This window comes from Aptenodytes patagonicus, chromosome 6 (assembly GCF_965638725.1).
Source record: "Aptenodytes patagonicus chromosome 6, bAptPat1.pri.cur, whole genome shotgun sequence".
Taxonomy (NCBI): Eukaryota; Metazoa; Chordata; class Aves; order Sphenisciformes; family Spheniscidae; genus Aptenodytes; species Aptenodytes patagonicus.
Genome location: NC_134954.1, coordinates 53,130,997 through 53,151,943, shown reverse-complemented (window position 1 = coordinate 53,151,943; position 20,947 = coordinate 53,130,997). Strand labels below are relative to the sequence as shown.

The 20,947-nt window shown below is 46.3% G+C and overlaps 1 protein-coding gene across 1 annotated transcript; it reads left to right on the top strand.

Moving 5' to 3' along the window:
* Nucleotides 1-17,638: 17,638 nt before the first annotated feature.
* SP5 (Sp5 transcription factor) lies at nucleotides 17,639-20,683 on the top strand. The gene is made up of 3 exons (XM_076340601.1): nucleotides 17,639-17,657; nucleotides 18,630-19,051; nucleotides 19,631-20,683. Exons 1-3 carry the CDS (start codon nucleotides 17,639-17,641, stop codon nucleotides 20,681-20,683), a joined length of 1,494 nt encoding a protein of 497 aa, XP_076196716.1.
* The last annotated feature ends 264 nt before the right edge of the window (nucleotides 20,684-20,947 follow it).

Sequence of the window (20,947 nt, the reverse complement as noted above, 5' to 3'; positions counted from 1 at the left end):
GTCTTTAGGTCTATTCTTATTTGATATTGAATTCAATGAACAGTAGGAAAACAGGATGAGTTTCATATACTTCGTTATGTGGTTGCCTCTGATAGTGCAAGACACGTATGCCTAAAGCCTGCAGTTTTAATACGCAATGGTCTCTTTTCAGTATCCATTGATCTTTGCTTGATTTCATGCATATGAGGACAGATGATCAAATCTCACATTTTAGAACTCAGGTCCATCACTGTAAGTAAGAGTTTCTTCACAAGTTTCTTCTTTAGTGAAAATTAGGAAATACATAATTTGGGAAAAAGTTATATGATTTCATGGAGAGGGAGTAAGAAGGTAGTTTTGTGGTGGAAGCAAATGGCTGGAGGTCAAGATGTCTGGGTGGTACTACTAGCTATTTTACACCAAATTTAAATTGATGTAAAATGGGATTTAAGTCCCAATTTAAAAATTTCACCTTTTTAAAAAAAAGTAATGTTATATTTGAATATTTTCCCTCCTTTTGTAAGAATTGTAATTGTATAGAGGTATTGCTTTTTTATTGTAAAGTAGTTAGCAATTAGATAAATAACTGAAGTCTACCATACTCATATTTCTCATTCCTTTTTTTTTTTCCTCAAAACGGAAGAAGAATTTTGAGAGTCAACCAAGTTCTGGCATTTTTAAATGTCTTCTGGCTAACCAGATACGTATAGTACATACAATTAAAAATAAAGCCATATGGCACAAAAGTATCATCCTAGAAGAAACAGGTAAGTAGTTTTAGTACCAATATATGCACAAGACATGGCATGTAATAATCTTACCCATCCTGCTTTTAACTCTGACAACAAAATATAAGAAATAATGTCAGTTTTGTTGTTAACACTAGAAACACATTTCGTTAACGTGCCTTTTCTTTAAGCCTGTTCACCCTGGGAGGAGTTGCAGCAGAATGCTTAGTTAACAGAAAATGTTTCTGCTTGACAACAAAGCAGGACTTCCCAGACTGACAAAAGTAGCACAGTATGCTATGAAAACCAGAGCCTGGGGAGCAGTCCTCTGGGCCAGAGCTAGAGGCTACAGAACTCAGTGAGAGGCTTTGTGTCTCCTTCGTGCTGGGGACTGGAAATGGTAAGGGAGGAGGCCGACAATTCATAATAATAGTGCGCTGTGTCTTTAAACACAGGCTGATGCCCTAACTCGTCTTAATGGATTTCTCAAGAATTATTGGAAATCATTTTATTACATGTATAAATCCAGTATCAGTCAGAACAGTAAATACATACATTGTGTTATCAGGGAAGTGTTTATTGTAGTACTCGTGTGCTGTGATGCTAAAGGACATAGGAACAGATAAGTGAAAAACACATCTTGGAGTAATGTTTCCAGAAAACAGATTACATATTATTGATCAGGCCAGTAATAGATTAAATTCCTTTCTCTTGTTTGGCAGGCCTATTTTTTTAATTAAATTGCAGAGAGAGATTATTTTTTCAATAATTTAAATAGTATTTTATAAAATAGTTGGCAAATGGAGATGGCAAGTAGGTAGATCAAAAGTCTGCGTTTTTCTGCAAAAGACCCAAGTCCCAATTTCTGACCCATTTCCAGTGAAAAGTGGGCTTGAAAGTCTCGTCTTGATCTCTCAGTGAAAGTAATATCACCACAACAAAGACTGGATGCCATCCACTGGGCTGGAGTACCTGCTGGGAGGGAGGGAGGGAGGGAGGGAGGGGGCGAGGCCCGTCAGGGCTGTTTCAGAAAATTGTTGTGCTACTGATCATGGCAAGTCTCTGATGAAGACCTGTCTAAAACTGGAGTAGCAGAACTGGGGCGCCGTGCTGTGTAATGCACCGGTGGGGATGGGTGAGGCCAGGATGGGGGTTAGCAGGGTCTTGTGGTTCTGGTGGAAGTGATCCTCAGAAAGCTGGGTGCTGGAGTATGGCATTGCTGTATAGCTGGGAAATGACGATACGGAGGTGCTACACTGGGGCCCTTAGCAAAGGGAGAGGAATGCAGAGGAGGCACTTCCGCAAAATTGTGTGACACACTTTATTGTGTTTTTTGGTTTTGCTGCTGCTCCCTGTTATAAGCAACAAATTATCACAGTTAATGCAACGGGAGAGATTATGTAAAGGCTTCTATGACAGAACGGTTCTTACTGAGATCGCAAAATCTTTGAAACAGAAACTTTTAGTTTTGTAATTTCTATCACCCCAGGAATGAGCACTCTTCAGTGTTATTGCAAGAAAAATAATTTAAAATAATCTGTTAATTTGATAAAATTGTCAATAATCTAAGATCCCCAATTCCCATACACATTTCTAAGACTGCTGAATGCTGTAGATGAAACAAGACAAGCAGCTCAGTCCATCAATCCGTACAGCTGAAACTTGGGACAAGGCAATATATTAACTACACTGTTCCTAGTTTGCCTTTATGCCTCAAGATGAAAGTAAGCTGTAAAAGAAGTAGTAGTATGAATGTAACCACTGTGCTTTATGTTCTTGTTCTGTAGGATTAGTGTGATGGAAGTTTACATCCAAATTCAAAGATAAGTGCTGTACTTAATGCAGGCACAGACTTAATTTATTTGATTGAATTGATCTGTTAGAAATGAAGTTTTGAAAGAAAAACAAAATGGGAGGCTTCATAAAACTGTGTCTTTTGATAACTTGTATTACAATCTCCAGCATTTTTAACTCAGTGCAGATTTACAGCTGAATTCCAATTGGAAACTGGTATTGATTGATTATGTTGCTCATTTAACATTCCAGCATGCTGCAATGATAATGCAACAGACTGTGATAAAATGGGATGTGATCTAACAGGACATGACCGATGGGATGAGAGCAAAATGCTGGGTCTGCTGGTAGTGCTGTGTGATGGTTCAGACTGGCATCTTATGTGCTTTGATTGTTCATTTCATTTTACTGTCATCCTACTGAGTTGAACATTTTAAAAGGCACAGCGTTTTTCCATCTGTAAGTCATGGAAAGGCAGATGGATATGGAGAAACTCCACCTACAGCGCCTTGACTGAATGCCATTGCCCACTTAGTGGTAGAGAAATCCCTTCTGGAAAACTAGAATGTCCTTAAAGATATTACATTGTGAAAGGCTCATTGATATAGGAACTTCTTACTGATATTTGTAATTCTTTTTTTAATGAGTACAAGTAAAACAAACTGGTTCTTACCAACAGAGCTGCTGTATTATAAACACCGCTTGTTACACTGAAGTTAATCCCCAGTCCTGTTACAAGAAACTCATCCTTATTAAAGTAACATTAAGAGCTTCTTTTTATTGATCTGCTCCTTTCACTTAATGATAGGAACTTACTGATGTTTTAATAATAACCTTGCAAGCTTTATCTCATTTTACTTCAATGTGTGTTACAGAAAGATGCTATGGAAACTAACTTAGCATAAGCATTTTGCAGATGTCTTTAAAGGTTAGGGAAAAAAAGATTTAGTTGCACTGCATGTTAACAAAGATGGCTGAAAAACTACAAGATAAAAGAGAGCCTTGAGTATGAACATCAAAGAATTGTTAATGACAAGAAATACCATTAGGGTTAGCATCCCTTTTGTTTCAGCCCCCTCACACCTGCAGTGTGTTGCAGATTCTGTCTTTGTTGGCACATCTGAATTACTTCCATTAGCATTGATAGAAAAGTGGCTGCAAAACAACAGAAATGTACCCCCGGTTTTCTCTGTTGCTCCAAAAAGTCAGATATTAAGTTCTCTGTGGGTTTCCTTCAAGGTACAGTATCTTATTGTAAAGGAGACTATAGACCAAAGATTCCGTTGATTGCAAATGAGCTAGGTTGAAAGGAGAGGGGAGCTTTTGTTACTGCTAGAGAACTAATATAAGCAACTACAAGAAGCACACATAAGAAGCTCAGACATTAGCAATAGCAAAATCAGAGCGTGAAATTCAGATTAGCCCTCCACAGGCTGTGAGATGGAGGGGGTATTGGAAGACTTGGCATGGCTAAAGGTGTAACCTGTTTCATTTGGCCCCTGAAAATTTTTAACAGATGGTGGGACCAGCTGTCTTTTTCAGCCATTTAATAAACTCTTCAGTGGTAACAGTTTGGGAAGTGGGGGGTTTTGAGTTTTAGGCCAGAGGAAAAAATAAAGAAATCTGTCCCAATTGTCTTTGCCAAATAGTGAAGTCTGGAAACATTATGAAAAGTTAAAGTGAAAAATCTAATTGATGATACTGTCCTGATTATCCATTTCGACAGAAGAGGAAAAAAAGAACTGCCTGTGCTCAAGTGGACCAGTGCATGAAAAAAATGCCTATTATGTTGTTATCTTTATCTGTCATTTTAATTTCAGCTCTTGCAAAGGAGGCACATAATGAGAAATTTTAAATGAGCTGTAGAATGAGAAACTGTCTTACTTTTTGAGACATGATACTATGTCAAAGTAACAGGCAGAATGATCTCTTATATTAAAAAGAAACCCAAAAATATGTCTTGGATAAGATCAAGTTTACATGGTCTGCCCAGGTGAACTTATCCTGACTTGCATAACACGGTGTTATAAAACGACAATAAACTGCCATTTTAGAAACATACAATATTCAGGCTCTAATAAAAACCTTAGTGATATGTGGGATTTTGTTTATTATGAGAGTTTACAGAAAAATACACTGCAACTCTATTTCTTCAGTTAAATTAATTTTTTTTAAATTAATATTTCCAACACAACACTTAAATGGCAACTCTCAATTATATAAGATGTTTTATTTAAAAAGCATGTCTAGTGTCTTTGAACAGAACAGTTCCTTTTGCACATTTACATGCTACCCAGCTGAGCAGCCAACCCTTCCATTTGACAAGGGCTTTGTTCTGCCTACGGGCCTATTATAAGCCCTAGATTGTTTGCCCTTAATAAATTGCAACAATAAGACAGAAACCTCTTTCAAGTTAAGAGAAATAAAACACATTGCCTACATAGCAAAGCATATGAAGTTTAATAATGACAACAGAAACATATCTACTAAATCTCATTTGCTTTGCTCCCAGATCACTGCGGTTAAGATAGCACAGAAAGGTTAGCATCTTGCCATGCATCGAACAAAAGATTGAAGAAAACAACAGTGGGACAAAACAACTCTAGCTACAGAATTTTTTTTTCTTCACACTATAAAATCATCCTGGATGCTATGTAAAGAGACTAGTGGGAGCTGAACTGGAAAGAAATATGAACATGATTAAAAGTAGAGCAGAAAAATGTTTTTAACTGAAACGAAACATGATTTCATGTTAGTGAGAGGAAGAAAAAAGAGTGGGAATTATTCAAATTGAAGAATTTATACTACTCTCCAGTGTGTTGGTGTGTGTCTGCTTGTGTGTGCCTTTCAGGCCCTCCGCTGAATCACAAAGCCCTACCAATTTTGCTTTTATAGCAGCTAATGGACATTCTTCTGTGGCTCAAGTGTTGGTTGGGAACTTGTGATCTTAAACAAAATTGTTAAGCCCTGTTTCTGAGGCCCCATTTGTAACATTCAGCTGTCAGCTGTGTTGTGTTTGCTAGAGATTGTTAGAAATGGCTACCTTTGTTGAACTTAGATCTGCATATTTTTTCACTTAAGCTGGAAATTCCCAATGATTTTTAGAGTATATCTGCAAATTATAAAGAAAATAGGAGGTAAAGTGCAAAAGGGACAACACTCTGGACTCCCTGTGCAACAGTAAAATTCAAGAAAGTAAGCATACCTGTCATTAAACCGCTAGGTATAAGTAATTTGAAAGTTTTCTCTATTAGAAACTCGTTAGTAACTCAATACAGTGTTTTCAGAAAGAAATTCCAGTCACTGTTTCATCTATAGTTTACTTTTTTTTTTTAATTTGCAGATGGAAGTTCTGCGGATAGAAGTATTTCTTTGCTTTGATAATAAGAGAAGTACACTTAGTACTTGGAAATGTTGCTGACAAGCTAAAAGTACAGTGATATAAACTTTCAAAGGAAAAGTAGTGTTTATGACAGGTATTGATTCGACTGGGTTAAAGGCTACTTTTCTTTCTTTTAAGGTATTTTTGAGCTATGGACGATACTCTGAGGACTATTAGGTGTTTTCTTGGGAATGTTCAGTGTTTCAGATACCCCCAACTTTTCTTCTGCTCAGACACAACATGCAGGAAACATCACTGTCATCCTGCTCTCACAGGAAGGGGGAACTGAAGATCAAGGTGGTCATGGTTTTTCTCTCTCCTGTCTTCTTTTATGTCAAAAAGAACTAGAGGCGGATTCTTCATTGTCTCTGCCACAGTACAGTGACAAGGTGCCAGCTTCACTGCTTCTTCCAACTGCTGCACAGAACCAAACAGAGAGCACATAATTTGTTATTTCTGAGAGGGCAAAGCCTTCCTGTTTTACCCTGTGGCTTCCCACAGTATTAATCTCTGTTGTATCCAATTTCTGGGTGACACTTGGAAGAAGAATTTTAAAGTATGGACATGAAGAGAGAAGTATTAATGATCTTTGATGAAGGGAAAAATGAATAGACTTGGGTAAAATGGAGTAGAAAACTATGATGAAGGAGACTTAGAAGAAAAGAGAGGAAGCTACTTGAGAGAGAAAAAGAAGACGACGTGAACCATTAGGTTTCATGGAAGAGGCAACCTTTAGTAAATTTTGAAGATTATCCTCATCATGTACTATAATAAAGCATTAAAGCATCTTGCAGAGCGTCTTAAGATGCATGTAACACCTATGGTACAAAACCACTTTGAGATGCTTTGGAAGCTTCTCGAGAAGGCAAGTGGTATAGTTACCAAGGAAGTTTTTTTAGAATACAAAATCACAAATGGACTAGTAATTGGAATTCCAAAACCAAAGACAAATACAATGTATCAGGTATAAAATTCCTAGCTTTTCTACAATAGGAAATTGCCATGATATTGAAATCAGTGTCTTGGGATCTGGTTCCCCTTTCAAAAATCACAAAAAAATGTTCACGTTTTGATGGTTCAAAGTAAAATATCTTTTTTTCTAGGCCTGCAGTACTGCAAGGAATCAGGTTTTTAAACCATTAAACCCATTATCTTTTATAAATCTACTATAAGCTTTGGAAAGAATCTTTCCTGTCATAAGTTTACAGAAAATACCAGCACAAGAATAGGAAAAAAAAATTCTGGGATTATTAATTTTCAAAAATAGTAATTGTTCAGTATGCTAGAAATTTAGTAGTTGGAACTCCAGAAAGATAGCCTACTGGGTAGGTCATAAAAATCATAGGTAGGTGATAAATAGTATATTTAATTAGCAAATACTTCTCCAAACCATAAATATGCTATTAGATGTCTTGATGTAAATAGTTTTGCTGTGATTTATCCTTCATATTTATAAGCATATTGTAGCAAAAATAGTTGTAATCCTTCATCTGAGAAGGTTGTTTTCTTCTGTATGAATGATATAGTCTAAAAAAACCCTTATTTTCCCCTTATTTTTCTGGGGTTCGTTATGTTGCAAGAAATTCTTTGCTTTATCAGACAAATTGCACAGAGATGGATATCTCTGGATATCTCTAACATATTTATGTTTTCACCTTCAAATTAAGCTGATGAAGAGATACCAGAAAAATACCAAGAGGTCAAAATATATCACTTTGATTTTTCCAGCTTAATCCTGTAAAAACCCAAGCTTCACTCAAATACCTAAATATAAATACTATTATTTTCTCCATATGTAAAGATCTCAGATGTTTACAGCCCATTTACAATTAAATACATAATCTGCCTGCTCAGCCAGACTAAATCTGGGTACTTTCATTAAAATCACACTGGTTTTGTTTTTGACAAAATAATTAATCAGTAGCTGGAAAATTGTGTTTAACAATAGCTCACATACACTCTGAGAGGCAGGATTACAAGTTTGTTCTCAATATCCTATGAGTCTCCATTTAGCTCTTTGTGTATCAATGTATAGCTGTAAATAACAACAACAAAACCTGGATTGAAACTTAGGACATGCAGGAAGGGTGCTGAACAAGGGTTAGATTGAAATAGTTTTCTGCATCCTCTGAATTGTTCTGAATGGCCAAGAATGAAAAGTACCCCAAACTTTTATTCCTCTTTTGAACTCTCCAGACTTCCATGATGTGAATGTGCTAGTTACCTCATAAATAATGCCTGTAAGACTGTTAGAGGGAACCAGCCAAACATGGATCAACGAAGAGCTGGTAAGGGAAACAGCGTCCCAAAATTTGGCTGATCCAGCAATATGGTTGTGTGTTGGTGCCTCATGTATTTGCAGAGCATCAGATTCTTGATAGCCAGGAAATAGAGTGATGGCCACAAAGCTATTCACTTTTTTAAAATCAAAACCTGAAATTTGTATTACATAAAATGCTACCATAGCTCAGCTGTTCTGCAACTAGTGGTAGGTGCTGGAGATAACCACGTGCCATAGATCTACATTCTCTGTGTTTGATCATACCCGGTGGTAGAAGGATTCACTGGAAAAGGTTGGTGGAACACTGCCTGAGGTGAGGAGAAAACTGGCATAGAGAGAGGGTCTCCCTGAGGTGGAGGAAAATTAGCTCTTCTGACTGCTCCCGTGCGTGAGATCAAGGAAATATAGATGGTAGCGTTAATGAATTCCCAAAGTTGTGTCAGTAGCAAAGCTTGCAGATCTTTCTGCAGCGGAGGTTGTCACCACTGAGAGTGGTTGTTTTGATGATTGTCAAGTGAAACTAGAGCTTTGGACGGAATCCTGTAGTGAAGAGTTTGCCAAAGCAGAGAACGGATGGGCTGTAAAAGTTAGCAAGTATCTAGTTATTTCTGCTCAGTATGTTCAGTGTTTGAGTTATAGAGGCACATTTGGCTGTTCAGTACAGCCCACCTAATACATATATTGTCTTTGTAAAGCAAAGGTGTTAGGCTCTGGTTTTTTACTTATCATATGCTCTAATGACTGTCCACCAGGAAGAGTAGAAATATGTGTGTTGTGGGCATGTTGGCTTATCACTCTACTTGCATAGGCTGCGTGTTTGTCTCCTGACTGCCTCCACACAGTCTCATTGCTGCCTTTCTGCCTGCCCAAGATTATCTGGGCTTTACTCCTTGCCTATCTTTCCCACAAAAAGATCAATGTCTGCTCATAATTCAAAGTTGCTGAGAGAGTGTACAAGTGTCAGAAGAGACTGACATGAAATCGGGGGGGGGGGGGGGAGGATTTAGAAAAGAGTTTGGATTTTGTAAGGGGAATGATGTGGAACATCGTACGGTATGGTCCCAAGTTTTGTGCCTCTCCTCTACAGTAGGGCTGTCCAGTCCAACTCCCTGCTCTTCAGTAGAGTTAATATGTGACATAGGACAAGGTATGTGGTCTCCCTGTGTTTCCTTTGATAAGAATTGAATAATAACATACTACTTCTTTATAGAGGAGTTGTGAAGATAAATGCTTTAAAGACAATGTGCTCATATTGACTAAAGCTCCTCCCAATACACTCACTGCACAGTTTGACCTCCTCCTTACTCAGGGCTGTCCCAAGATTTTCCTTGTTCATCCAATTCCCATATTTTCCCCCAGCTCCACAGCTGCACTCCTGTTACTCAAAAAAATATCCTGAATATGCTGCACACACCTGGGTGCTATTCTCCTTCCTTACATACCCTGTCACTGGTAAACTTGGCAAGTTTACAAAAAGAAGAAGAAAGGTGAACTATGAAAAATAATTGCGTTACTGGCTGGTGGCAGGAGAGAACAGGGAAGTGGAGACATAAAGTTTCCACCCCTTATCTGGGTTGAATATATATATATATACACGGGTTGAGTGTCAGAGGAGGCTGTATATGCCTGTGTAGGAGACTTCTGAGTGAAATGTTATTTTAGCCAAAAAAGAACACCCCACAGAGATTAAAACAGCTTCAATCAATCACTCAGAGCAGAGTGAACTGCTCCATTCATCTTGGTATTCTCATTATCAGTGACCCCAGCGTCAGTGTGGGTGAGTCCACACTCATTCTTGGCTTCTCCAGCCAGTCTCAGCACTAATGTGGTGCCTGCTCAGAGGTTACATTTCAGCCTCTCCACCTAGAGGGTTAGCCTTTTGCTTCTGACCCCTCCCAAAATGCTGGCTTGCACAGGAAAAGGAGATCAAACATATCCACCCTGTAACACACACAAATAGGAGCTCAGATCCTGGTCAATCAAGGGACTGCAGGAATGTCAGCAGAGATAAAGTTCTGCTGTAACGCAACAAGAAAGTCCTGGTCTCCAGGCTACTCCCTCCCAGTTCCAGACATCTGACCAGTAGTGTTAGTTCAGAGTCTGCGTAGCTCTGTTTCGTCTTTCCTACCTCCCTCCTCTGCTGCTTTCCAGTTTTTAATGCTTTACTTTTCTACACTATTTGCAGTGCTCAATGACAGTGGAGCAGCATATACCAAAGGAAAGAACAAAGCTGACTAGATTGTGCTATTTGTAGGTATGTATAAGAAAATACTAATCAGCTGGGGCTTGCCTTACTGGTAGAGCAACAGTAAACAGAGGAAGTGATTAGTTTTATAGATAGTGTGATCAAAATCCCTGTGAGGGCTATAAAATAGAGAGCAGCAATTGAACTGATGACCAATGGGGCATATGGTATTTAAATTAACAGAGAGCGTAGGATCTCCCAGGAGGAGGTCATCAGGGTATCAGAAAGCTGGGGCAGAAAGTTCCTTTTGTCTCTTCCTACATTAAATTCCTGAGATAAGAGAATGCTATACTAATATGGAAAACTAGATAAACCTGGAAATGTAATGCTTCCCCTTGAGTCTTTGCTGTAGAGTTTAATGGATAAGGCTATGCCCATTGCTAGAACTACCTCTAACCTCACTGTGTACATTTCTAAAACTTGATTTAAGAGGGATTTTGATTACTCTGTTCTGTTATAAACACTGTTTTACTTCTAGAATGCAAATGATCTTATCCTTAATTTAGAGCTAAGTAAATGAGAACAGGCAGGAGAAATTCATAAATCAACTGTTAACTGTATCTCATTAAAGAGAATCACTGGCACTATAGAGCAGCTTCTTTCTGAATCACTCCATGTGCCAAGTACACTTAGCATGTGTAGCGATGGAAGTGAAAAAAAGTAGCAGTTCATGAGCCCGGTTCAGTTTTTATGGGCATCTATTCCACTGACTTCTGTAAGAAAAAGAATGTTATTTTTCGACCCCATACTCTAGTGCATCAATAAGGATGACAGCATTTTATAAAGTTAGTCTGATGACACTGAAGAAGTTGCATGACTTTGCACTTGTTTTTTCTCCAGACTTTCTTATTTTAAGATTAAAAATTTAGAAGATGGTTCTTTGTGGTTTAGTGTGGCCTCCTAAGAAGCAGTCAGTGGTTGTCAATCACAGATTTCTCCTGAATCCACTTACTTGGGTTTAAAAGTGGCTCATGCGATAGAGCTGTATCATTTGGGCATTGGAGTCCCAGCACTGCAGCATCCTAGTCTCTCTCTCATTCCCCAGCATAAGGAATAGGTAATTTAGACTAGGAATACGTTTCCATTTTATTGCATTATCTGTCCTTCATCATGGACCGTTCTCTCTTTCATACATAATACGTGATTCTCTCAGCTCAATTCTAGTAGAATATGGGGGCTTCCTGCATGTAGTAGGAAAAATAGGGATGCGAGATTTACTGAGCGAGAGAAGCCAAAAAGTGTACCCATTTGAAGGTCATGTCTTTTTGCCTTCCATCTCAGAGGTTCCAGGAGTGTGAGACAAATGACGCTGTTCATTAGACTGGAGCAGGAGTCATGGCCATGCTGACACCCTTGTCTTTGAGGGGAATATCCTTTCTCCTCTTCTTGTCATGGGCTCTCAAACAGCTGGTCAAGCTGTTTGCCCCTGAGCAATAGGGGCTGATTGAAGAGTGAAGTGAAATGTGATTTATACCCAGATTAGGATTGTTTGCTTTGGTTTGGCATGGCCGGCCAGCCAGCCAGCAGGAGATGCTCCTGAGGTTTGAGCTGAGCTGGAGTAATTTTTTTAAGTGTTTGGTGAGGAGCAGTCTGGTAATCTCTGTGCAGGACTGAGGGAAGGAGCTCCTCTTTCCAAGCCTGGAGCAGTTGTGTGTATGGCTATGGTTGTTCCCTTTGTAAAGAAGGGTAAGGAAGCTGGCTCTACTGCCTAAGAGTATGGTGAGAATGACTTCACATTTCTATAGCTCCATGAGGATGGAAAGCATAATACAAGCATTATATACATTTGAAAGAATTTTATTGATGGTATTTTTATTTTCAGAATTGGAAGGGGGCAAATTTATATTTTAATAGTTCATGTAATTTATGCATTTACCTATTTATGTATTATTCTTCATCACTTCAGGCTTTAAGGTATGAAGTGATACAGAAACATACCAGGCACTGCATTCCTAAAAAGACTTTTCTGTCAGTCTACGAGGGCAATGTTTTTAAGTCTTTATGTTCAGCTAAGGAGAGAGAAGTCATTTAAAAATTGTACTCGAAGCTTTCCCCAATCTTCCTTGGGATCCTGGGCCTGTGGTGGCAGCCAAGAAGACTGGTGGTTTTTTAAAAATTCTCTCTTAATTTAGAAATTTGGCTTTTCTAAGTCCCTCTCAAAAACTCTCCCCGTGTTGGGGGGCACTTACCTATGTCATAGTTGATAGGCACAAGCAGCATTGACTGCCTTTCACTAATATGTATGTATTACTGGAACAAGCTACCTTAAAAGCATTACGCATAGAGGGTCTGTAGAGAGGGTCTTCAGATTATTTCCCTTGGTGTGAAGACAGTATCTCTTACCCAACACACCTTCAATGCCATAGTCATGTCCCATATCTTGTCCCTGTTTTGACCCTCACAATCCCACTACTGGGCTTTTTCCTCCTGTTTCTTTTTTTTTTCCCCCGGCTAAAGTGGAGCTGTTGAGGACTTTGTATAGAGCACTTGCATTTTGTAAGAAAGATTATGGATTTTTTATGCACTCTTGTTCAGTAGTCCTTGAAGAATGGGTTATTTCAAAAGTGATTCTTGAAATACTGAAAAATATTGCCATTAGAAAACACTTAATCTTTTCTGTACCAAAATGTGCTAAAATTAGAACACAAGTTCATTAAGTAACAGGTGTATTTTTACAGTGTTGGATTAATCCATTCAGCCAAATCAATAGCAATGTGGCAGCCATATGAACATCCAATATTTATGTGAAGGTTGAACGATGATCTTTCTGTCTAAACTTTGTGCAGTTTCCAGTTTTAACACAGTATAGGCACAGACAGCTGTTTAATTTGTCAATAAATATACTAAGTAACTAAAATTAATTACCATGAGACACAGTTTTTAGATAATATACTCTCTGTAGTTAAAAGGAGGCAAATAACAGTTTAATTACCTTTTCATTCCATACTGAATAATTACAATGCAAGAAAAGAATGGCTATATGTATCTTTACTCATAAAATAAAAGGTTCCCATCCAGTCTTCCCCAAACAAATGCATTCCACCAAAAATACACAGGCTTTTTTTACCTAATGTTTCCCAAAATGAGAGGACAAGCAGGGTGCATACAGCAGATCCTTTTCAGTTGCTCACCAGAATCTTGGCTTGCTTTCCATTTTATAGAAGTTCATTTCTAGCTATTAGAGGGGTGAAGAAAATGCAGCCATGTATGCCAGAGGCAGAAAGGCGTTTCCAGACAGTTTGAAATGATCGTTTTGAACTGAAAGGTGTCCCAGGCATTCCAAGTGGAGCCAAGAATAACACTTTTAATATTGATGTAGTTGAGAGTCTGACTCCTTTTTAAAGTATGGAAGCAAGGGGAGGAAGTATATCCAAAAATGTTCACCAATGTTCCCTAAGGCAGGAGGAGGAGTCACAAAGGGCCAGCCAAGGAAGGAGCAGAAGATATTTAAACCTTTAACAACAGGCAGTAAAACTGTAGTGAGGCATAAAATTTGTTCTACTTTTCTTAAAGGGCAGCTCAGCTTTCAGAAGTTTGGGAAATCCTCTATTAATCTTTGTGAAATCCACACCTAGACTAGGAAATGTTGAGGCAAGCCTTTAAATCCTAAATATGCCTTTGCATGTGCCGCTCTTGTCTAGGGTTTTGTGTATTTCCTTTATGCACAGAAAAATGCAGGAGATGCCATAGCACTTTTTAATCTTTCTTTTATTTTCATCTACTGATGTTCAGATTAAACTCTGTTGAAACTTAGGAGATATAATTGTTTTAAAACTGTTTGTTGGTAATCTGAAGCCAATAAACAAACCATATACACTAGCATGTTAAAAATATGAACTGGTGACTCCTCTTACTATGCCAGTCATGTTGCCTACCATAAAAATGTGAATATGCTGAAGTAAATAATAATAATACTAACAGCACGTAACTCAGAACTGTTGGCAGTGTATCCACATGTGCTTGGAGCTATATACATAGGTTAATTTACCTTCTGGTGAAACTTCTTGCTGTTGTGGATAGATGGGTTTCTTTTAGTAAGGCTTTAAACCAGACAGAATGAGGGGTGGTGTGAAGACACAGCCTTTTGGAGCAAGCTTATTTAAAGCCTGTTCAGGTTTAAAGCCTGCCACACTCTCATGGAGAACTTGACTGGGAGGCTTGGCTGAATGTTAATGCAGCTGTTCACCTAAAAATGCTCTTGTTTCTGATTTTTGTCACAATTGCTAAAGAACAGTATTTCGTTTAAGGCAGCCCCAGCTCCCCAAACTGGGGGCAGGCAGGTGGCCAGAGCCCATCCAGGCTCCCAGGGTCATTCATGGCTGTGCTGGAAGAGCTGAGTGACTGGGGGGATCACAGGAGGAACTACGGGGTTCCCCCCCATGGCAGGGGACCACAGAGGTCTTGGGAGGGAGTGGGGGTGTCATGAGAGGACCTGGGTGGGGAGTTCATGGGGGGGCTGTGGCAGTGTGAGCCGTCATTGGGACAGGCTCTGGGGTAGGCTCCGGGATGGGGTGCTCGGGGCCCAGGAGGCAGAGGCACAGCGGAGTCTACGGAGGGGACCACTGGTGCCCAAGCAGCTGTTTTTCCCAAGTATTTTTTTCTCTGCTACCTGCATTCAAACCAGTGTCCAAAGAGCGCTGCATGGTGGGACAGTCACTCTGGGATACCTGAATTTGAAAAATCCTGATTTTGAAGACACCTGTCTATGAAGATGGTGATGGTCACTCATGTTTTACGTCCACTGTCTTTAAGTCACCAGTTACCATCCAGCCCAGCACAGCCTGAGCCCCTCTGGCCCGTGGCTGCGGGTTGGTTTCCGTGGTGGAGGTAGCGGTCTCCCCGCCAGCCGTAGCAGGCAGGGCCCCCGGAGGCAGCGGGGCCGGGGGAGCCGGGCCCCCCTCGCGCCTCAGCCCCGTGGCTGGAGCTCTTCAGGCTCCAGCTCTTCTTGCATCCAGGCCGCCGTGCTCCCCCCGGGGCCCGGCCCCGCGTTGGCCCCGGCCGGGGAGGAGCGGCCCCGGCCCCGGCCCCGGCCCCGGCCCCGGCCCCGACGGCGCTGCCGTTGCCTCCCCGGCGGGCCCAAGAGCCTCTCCGGCCCCTGCGGTCCCGCCGGTAGGGACCGTCCCCCTTCGTCTGCGGGCCAAAGCGGGGCTGCGGCAGGGAGCTCCCCGCCGGGGTGTGCTTGTCAGCGCCGCTCTCAGAGCGGCCCCTGGCCCCGGCTGCGCCGCCGGGAGCCCCCTCCGCCGGGCGCTGCGCCGCCTCCCGCGCTGCTCCTCATCTCCGGCGTCTCTTTGCTTCACGCTAGGATGTAGCGGCAGCCCATTTTTCATGGAAATAGCGCTTTGTGTAGCTGAATTGACATTTGGCCTTGATACCTGTATCTCCTGATAACTGAAACAAATTTCTAAAATAAATACTGTACTTTGATCTTCCAGCCCTGCATTTTTAATGACAGCTCTGAACATCACTTCATTAAGAATACATTTCAGGAGACTGAAATGCTCCGAGTTTGAACACTAATTATTTGTACAGAAAATTATGACTGCAACGTTTCATTATTCAGCCCATTGGTTTCTTCCAGAAATGAGAAATTATTCTCGATTTTTAAGTAATGTGCTTTCTTGGATGCAGATTTATGGCATTTGTAGTGTGGCATCTGTATAGAAACTTACCCAACTTTCCGCTAACTCTTTTGTAACGTGACAAATCATTTTGATTCATCGAGGTATCCGGGGAAACAACGTACCTTAAAGGTTGGGGGGAACCTCGGGATGTTCAGTGTCTCCTGAACTACCTATCGACTCTCATTTCGTTTATAAATATTGTGCAGATGATCATCCTGGCAATTACTTGATAAAACGAATTAACAAAAATCGAGGTAGGAATTAAATCGGTCACCTCGTAGGAGTCCGGCGCTGGCACAAGTTTGGGGATGTAGAAGTTTAGGGACGACGCAAGTGCGAGCGCCGCCGTTTCGCTTGTCTGGCGGGTTAGTGCTCCTCCAGGGACCGGAGGCGCGGGTCGGGGTGCCCCCTCGGCTCCGACTTGCCCTGGCTCAGACGCGAGGGGAAGGCGGGTGCGCTCCTGCCCCGATGCGGCTCCAGTGGCGCGACTGGAGCTTGGCCAGTGAGCCCGGGGCACCCGACGGCTGCGGGCGGGTGTGTGCGTACCTGGGTGTGCGTGGGTGTGCGCGGGTGTGCGCGCCCTCCCGGCCGCGCTGCCGGCCCGGAGCTCGCTGCGGTTCCCCGTCTCCCACCACGTCCCGTGTGGACGCGGCGCAGCTCCCGCCGGATCGTGCACCGGCGGTGCTGGGGGGTGTTTGTGTGCGGTGGGTGGCACAGCGCTGGAAGGACGTGCTGGACCCCGCCAGCCCTGCACCCTCGCAGGCAGATGGGGAACCCCGCCGCCCGCAGCCCCACGCCCTGCCGGGGGCTGCCGCCGGGCCGCGGGCTCCTGCGGCAGTGGCGAGCCCTGCCTCGATGCATCAGCGCGTGGTAAAAGCTGGGTGCGGGGCGCTTCTCTCCCTGTTACCGACCTGGTGAAGCCGTTACCTGGCACAGGGGACGAGCTTGAAGTGGCTGCTGCGTCGGGGATCAGTGTTACACGGAGCCGAGCTTTTACTTCTCCCCAGGACTCAATATGGAGCCGTGGGAGAGGACTTGGCACTGTAATCCCTTCAAAGAAACCGATCTAATTCAAGCCCTACAACTCTTGGAAGTCTTTGAGCGGACACTGATTGTTTCCACAGGAAAGCCAGATAAAGATCTCTCTGCTGGCGTTTAAAGAGACTTCAGTGGCGGTGTGAATACAATTGAACCCAGCGACTGCGGGGAGGATCGAGTTACCTGGGCAAACAGCTCCGGAGGACCGGAGCCAGCCGGCATCTGCCCGAAAGGGCACACACACACACACACACCCCCCCCGAGATAGAGCTGAACGTCCTCGTTTGGTACCTGGCCAAGTAGGCCGGCTTACACGTTTGCGGTGGCCTCGGAGCAGATGGGGAAGCAGCGAGGAGAGGAGCGCGCTTCCAGGGCCCCCGGTGGAGCGCGGTGCTGCGCGGGCCCGCGGAGGGGCGCGGAGGCGCGCGGGGCCTCGCCTGCCCCTTGCTGGGCGGCGCGGTGCGAGGGGTCCCGCCAGCTCTGCGGACCACTGAGCACAGCAGCAGGCGGTGGCGTTAAGCTGTGACCCAGATGTGCCTGGTGGTGGTTACCGGGGAAATAGCCTTGCACATGGTCGAAAGAAAAGCGGGTTAGAGTCTTCATAGACACACACGTATATATCTGTATATATACAGGCCGAAAGGTGAGGGGTGAGGGAGCAGAGCCCTCGGGGCCGAGTTTGGCTTTGTGGCAGGAGGTGGGCGAGAGGGTGGCGGCAGAGACCCGGTAATAGCGTCCGTGCTCCCGAGGAGGCCCCCGGACCCGCTCTCGCCCACGGCCCAGGCCAGGCGGGCCGCGGGCACGCATCCCGCCTCCAGAAACGCTATCAGGAGAGGCTCCTGTCTTCATTTAAAGAAATTACGTCTTTTACACCCGGCTCCCGCTAGGGAAGAGGAAACTTTTCCGTTCGGTTTGTCGGTGTGTCTGTCTGCGGGAGCGCTTGCTGCCGGTGGCACCCCGCCGTCCCTCCTCCGAGCCCGGCTGGGCGCGCTCGCCTGACCCCGCGCCAGGCGGGGGCTCCAGATGACACAGGGGTAGCGCCGGCGGAGCGAAGCGAAACCAAACCCAGCTACCAGAGGGGAAAACGTGCGGTTGTTTGCGGAGTCATATCGAGGGCATATCCCTCAGCCTCGGGGGAAGGGCGGGCGGAGGGAGGGAGCGGGGAGGAACCACCGACAATTACTCCGGGGAAGTTTTACGACTGGGATCGACCAGCCCCGATCAGGTGAACTCGCTGTGCTCCTAATGTTACTTGCAGTCATCAAACACTATCAGCGGAATCCGGAGGCAGATTTCTCGGGCGATAACAAAGACACATTGTCACCTTAGGGCTCTGCCACAAATCCTTAATTGCAAAAAAAAAAAAAAAAAAAAAAAGGGAGGGGGGGATCCAGTGTCTTGCACATCCAATGCGAAGGTCTCCAGGCGGTAAGGGGTCCTTTGATCAAGAAAATCCAATTATTTGTGTATATACATTTCCCACATAGTGATTACTTCATTAATTGTCCCGCCTTTATCTCCTCCCTTCCCATCCCCCCTAATAATCAGTTCTTTTATCCAGACCAACAAACACACCATAGGAGCTTTGTGGATTCAAAGGATTTGCTTTCGCTTCTGAAAGAGCCGCTATTCTTTGATGATTGGGTAGCGGCAAACTTCAAAGCCATAAATCTTCCCTCTGACTGGCTGGCGGCCCAGCAAAGTCCTTATCAAATTCTTGGAGGTGATCCTGGTGCAGTCAGACAGTCCGCGGAGATCGCGCAGCGCGGGGGGGTGGGACGGGCACAGAGGCGAGGAGATCAGAGGGAAGGGGAGAGAGAGAGAGGGGGAGAGAGAGAGAGAGGGAAACTGGGCAGCTCCTCGTCTTCCCCTCGGCGTCCCCATGCCTCGGCGGTGCCCCGGCGCCTTCCCCTCGCCCCGGGCGCAGTAGCCATGGCCGCGGTGGCTGTCCTCCGGAACGACTCCCTCCAGGCTTTCCTCCAGGTCAGTACCCGCGCCCGGGGGCCGGGGCGGCTCGCGCGGCGCCACGTCCCACGGTTGCGACCCGCGTTGCGCGGGGGCAGCCGGCGCCTGCCGCCTCCCTCCCGGGGCTTCACCCCACGGGCGGCGCGGGAGAGGGAGGTGGGGACCCCCGCGGGGGTGAGGAGGCCGGGCTCGGGCTCCTCGTGCTGGCAGCTTCCCCCTCCAGCCAGGAGCCCGGCAGTAACTCCAGGCAGCGTCCCGGGGCGCGGGGGGGCGTGGGCTGCCCTCTGCCCGCAACGGCCGCTTCCCCGGCGCCCTCGGCCCAGGAGAGGCGGCGGGGCCGGCGGCCCCGGCCGCAGGCGGGACCGGTCTCGGGGCGGGGCGGGGGGGGGGGCCGGGCCCATCCTGCTCGCTTGGCGCGCTCTGTTTTCGGAAAGTTTGCCGGCCGTGCGGGGGGCGGCGGGGCGCCTCCGGCAGCGCACGGGCAGGCGGCGCGGGCAGAGGCGCAGAAAGTTTTCCGCGGGCGGCGCGGCCGCTCTCGCGGGTCGGCGGCGGGCGGCGAGTAACGCGCTCTCCTCCCTCCTTCCCGCTCCCGCGCAGGACCGCACCCCCAGCGCCTCCCCAGACTTGGCCAAGCACTCGCCCCTGGCTCTTCTGGCCGCCACCTGTAGCCGGATCGGACAGCCGGGCGCAGCGCCCTCGGACTTCCTGCAGGTCTCCTACGACCCGACGCTGGGATCCCCCTCCAGGATCTTCCACCCGTGGAGCGGCGAGATGCCGGCGCACTCCCCGGGTGGGCTGCCGCCACCCCATCCCAGCCTGGGGCTGACCCCTCAGAAGAACCACCTGCAGCCCTCCTTCGGGGGGGCGCACGAACTGCCCCTCACCCCTCCGGCGGACCCCTCCTACCCCTACGAGTTTTCCCCCGTCAAGATGCTGCCCTCCTCCATGGCCGCCCTGCCGTCCAGCTGCCCCCCCGCCTACGTCCCCTACGCTGCCCAGGCCGCCCTGCCGCCCGGCTACTCCAACCTGCTGCCGCCCGCGCAGCCCTGCCGGCAGCTCTCGCCCAACCCGCCGCCCGAGGAGATCCCCTGGTGGAGCATCCAGCAGGCCGGCACCCCGGGCGGCTGCGGCCACCGCTTCCCCGCGGCCGCGGCGCTGCCGCGGAGCCTGGTGCTGGGCCACTCGGACTTCGCCCAGTACCAGACGCAGATCGCCGCCCTGCTGCAGACCAAGTCTCCCCTGGCGGCCACGGCCAGGAGGTGCCGCCGCTGCCGCTGCCCCAACTGCCAGTCGGCCGCGGGCAGCGCCCCGGAGGCGGAGCCGGGCAAGAAGAAGCAGCACATCTGCCACATCCCCGGCTGCGGCAAGGTGTACGGCAAGACCTCGCACCTGAAGGCGCACCTGCGCTGGCACACGGGCGAGCGGCCCTTCGTCTGCAACTGGCTCTTCTGCGGGAAGAGCTTCACCCGCTCCGACGAGCTGCAGCGGCACCTGCGGACTCACACGGGCGAGAAGCGCTTCGTCTGCCCCGAGTGCGGGAAGCGCTTCATGCGCAGCGACCACCTGGCCAAGCACGTCAAGACCCACCAGAACAAGAAGCTGAAGGCGGCGGCGGACGGCGTCAAGCGGGAGGACGGCCGCGACCAGTGACCGCCGGGCCGAGCCGAGCTGAGCCGCGCCGCGGCGGGGACCCGGGCTGAGGGCGCCCCGCAGCCGGGGGCAGGGCGGCGGTGGGGGAGAGGGCGGCCGGCTCTCGGACTCGCGTCGGGCCCGGCGAGCCGGAGCTCGGCTGGGGGCGGCGCCGGGAGGAGCAACGGGCCCCGCGGACACTCAGGCCCGGGACCGGACGCTCATAGGGCCCCGGGGCCGCCGCCGCGCGCCCTCGTCCCGGGGCAGGCGCCCTCCCCGCCCCTG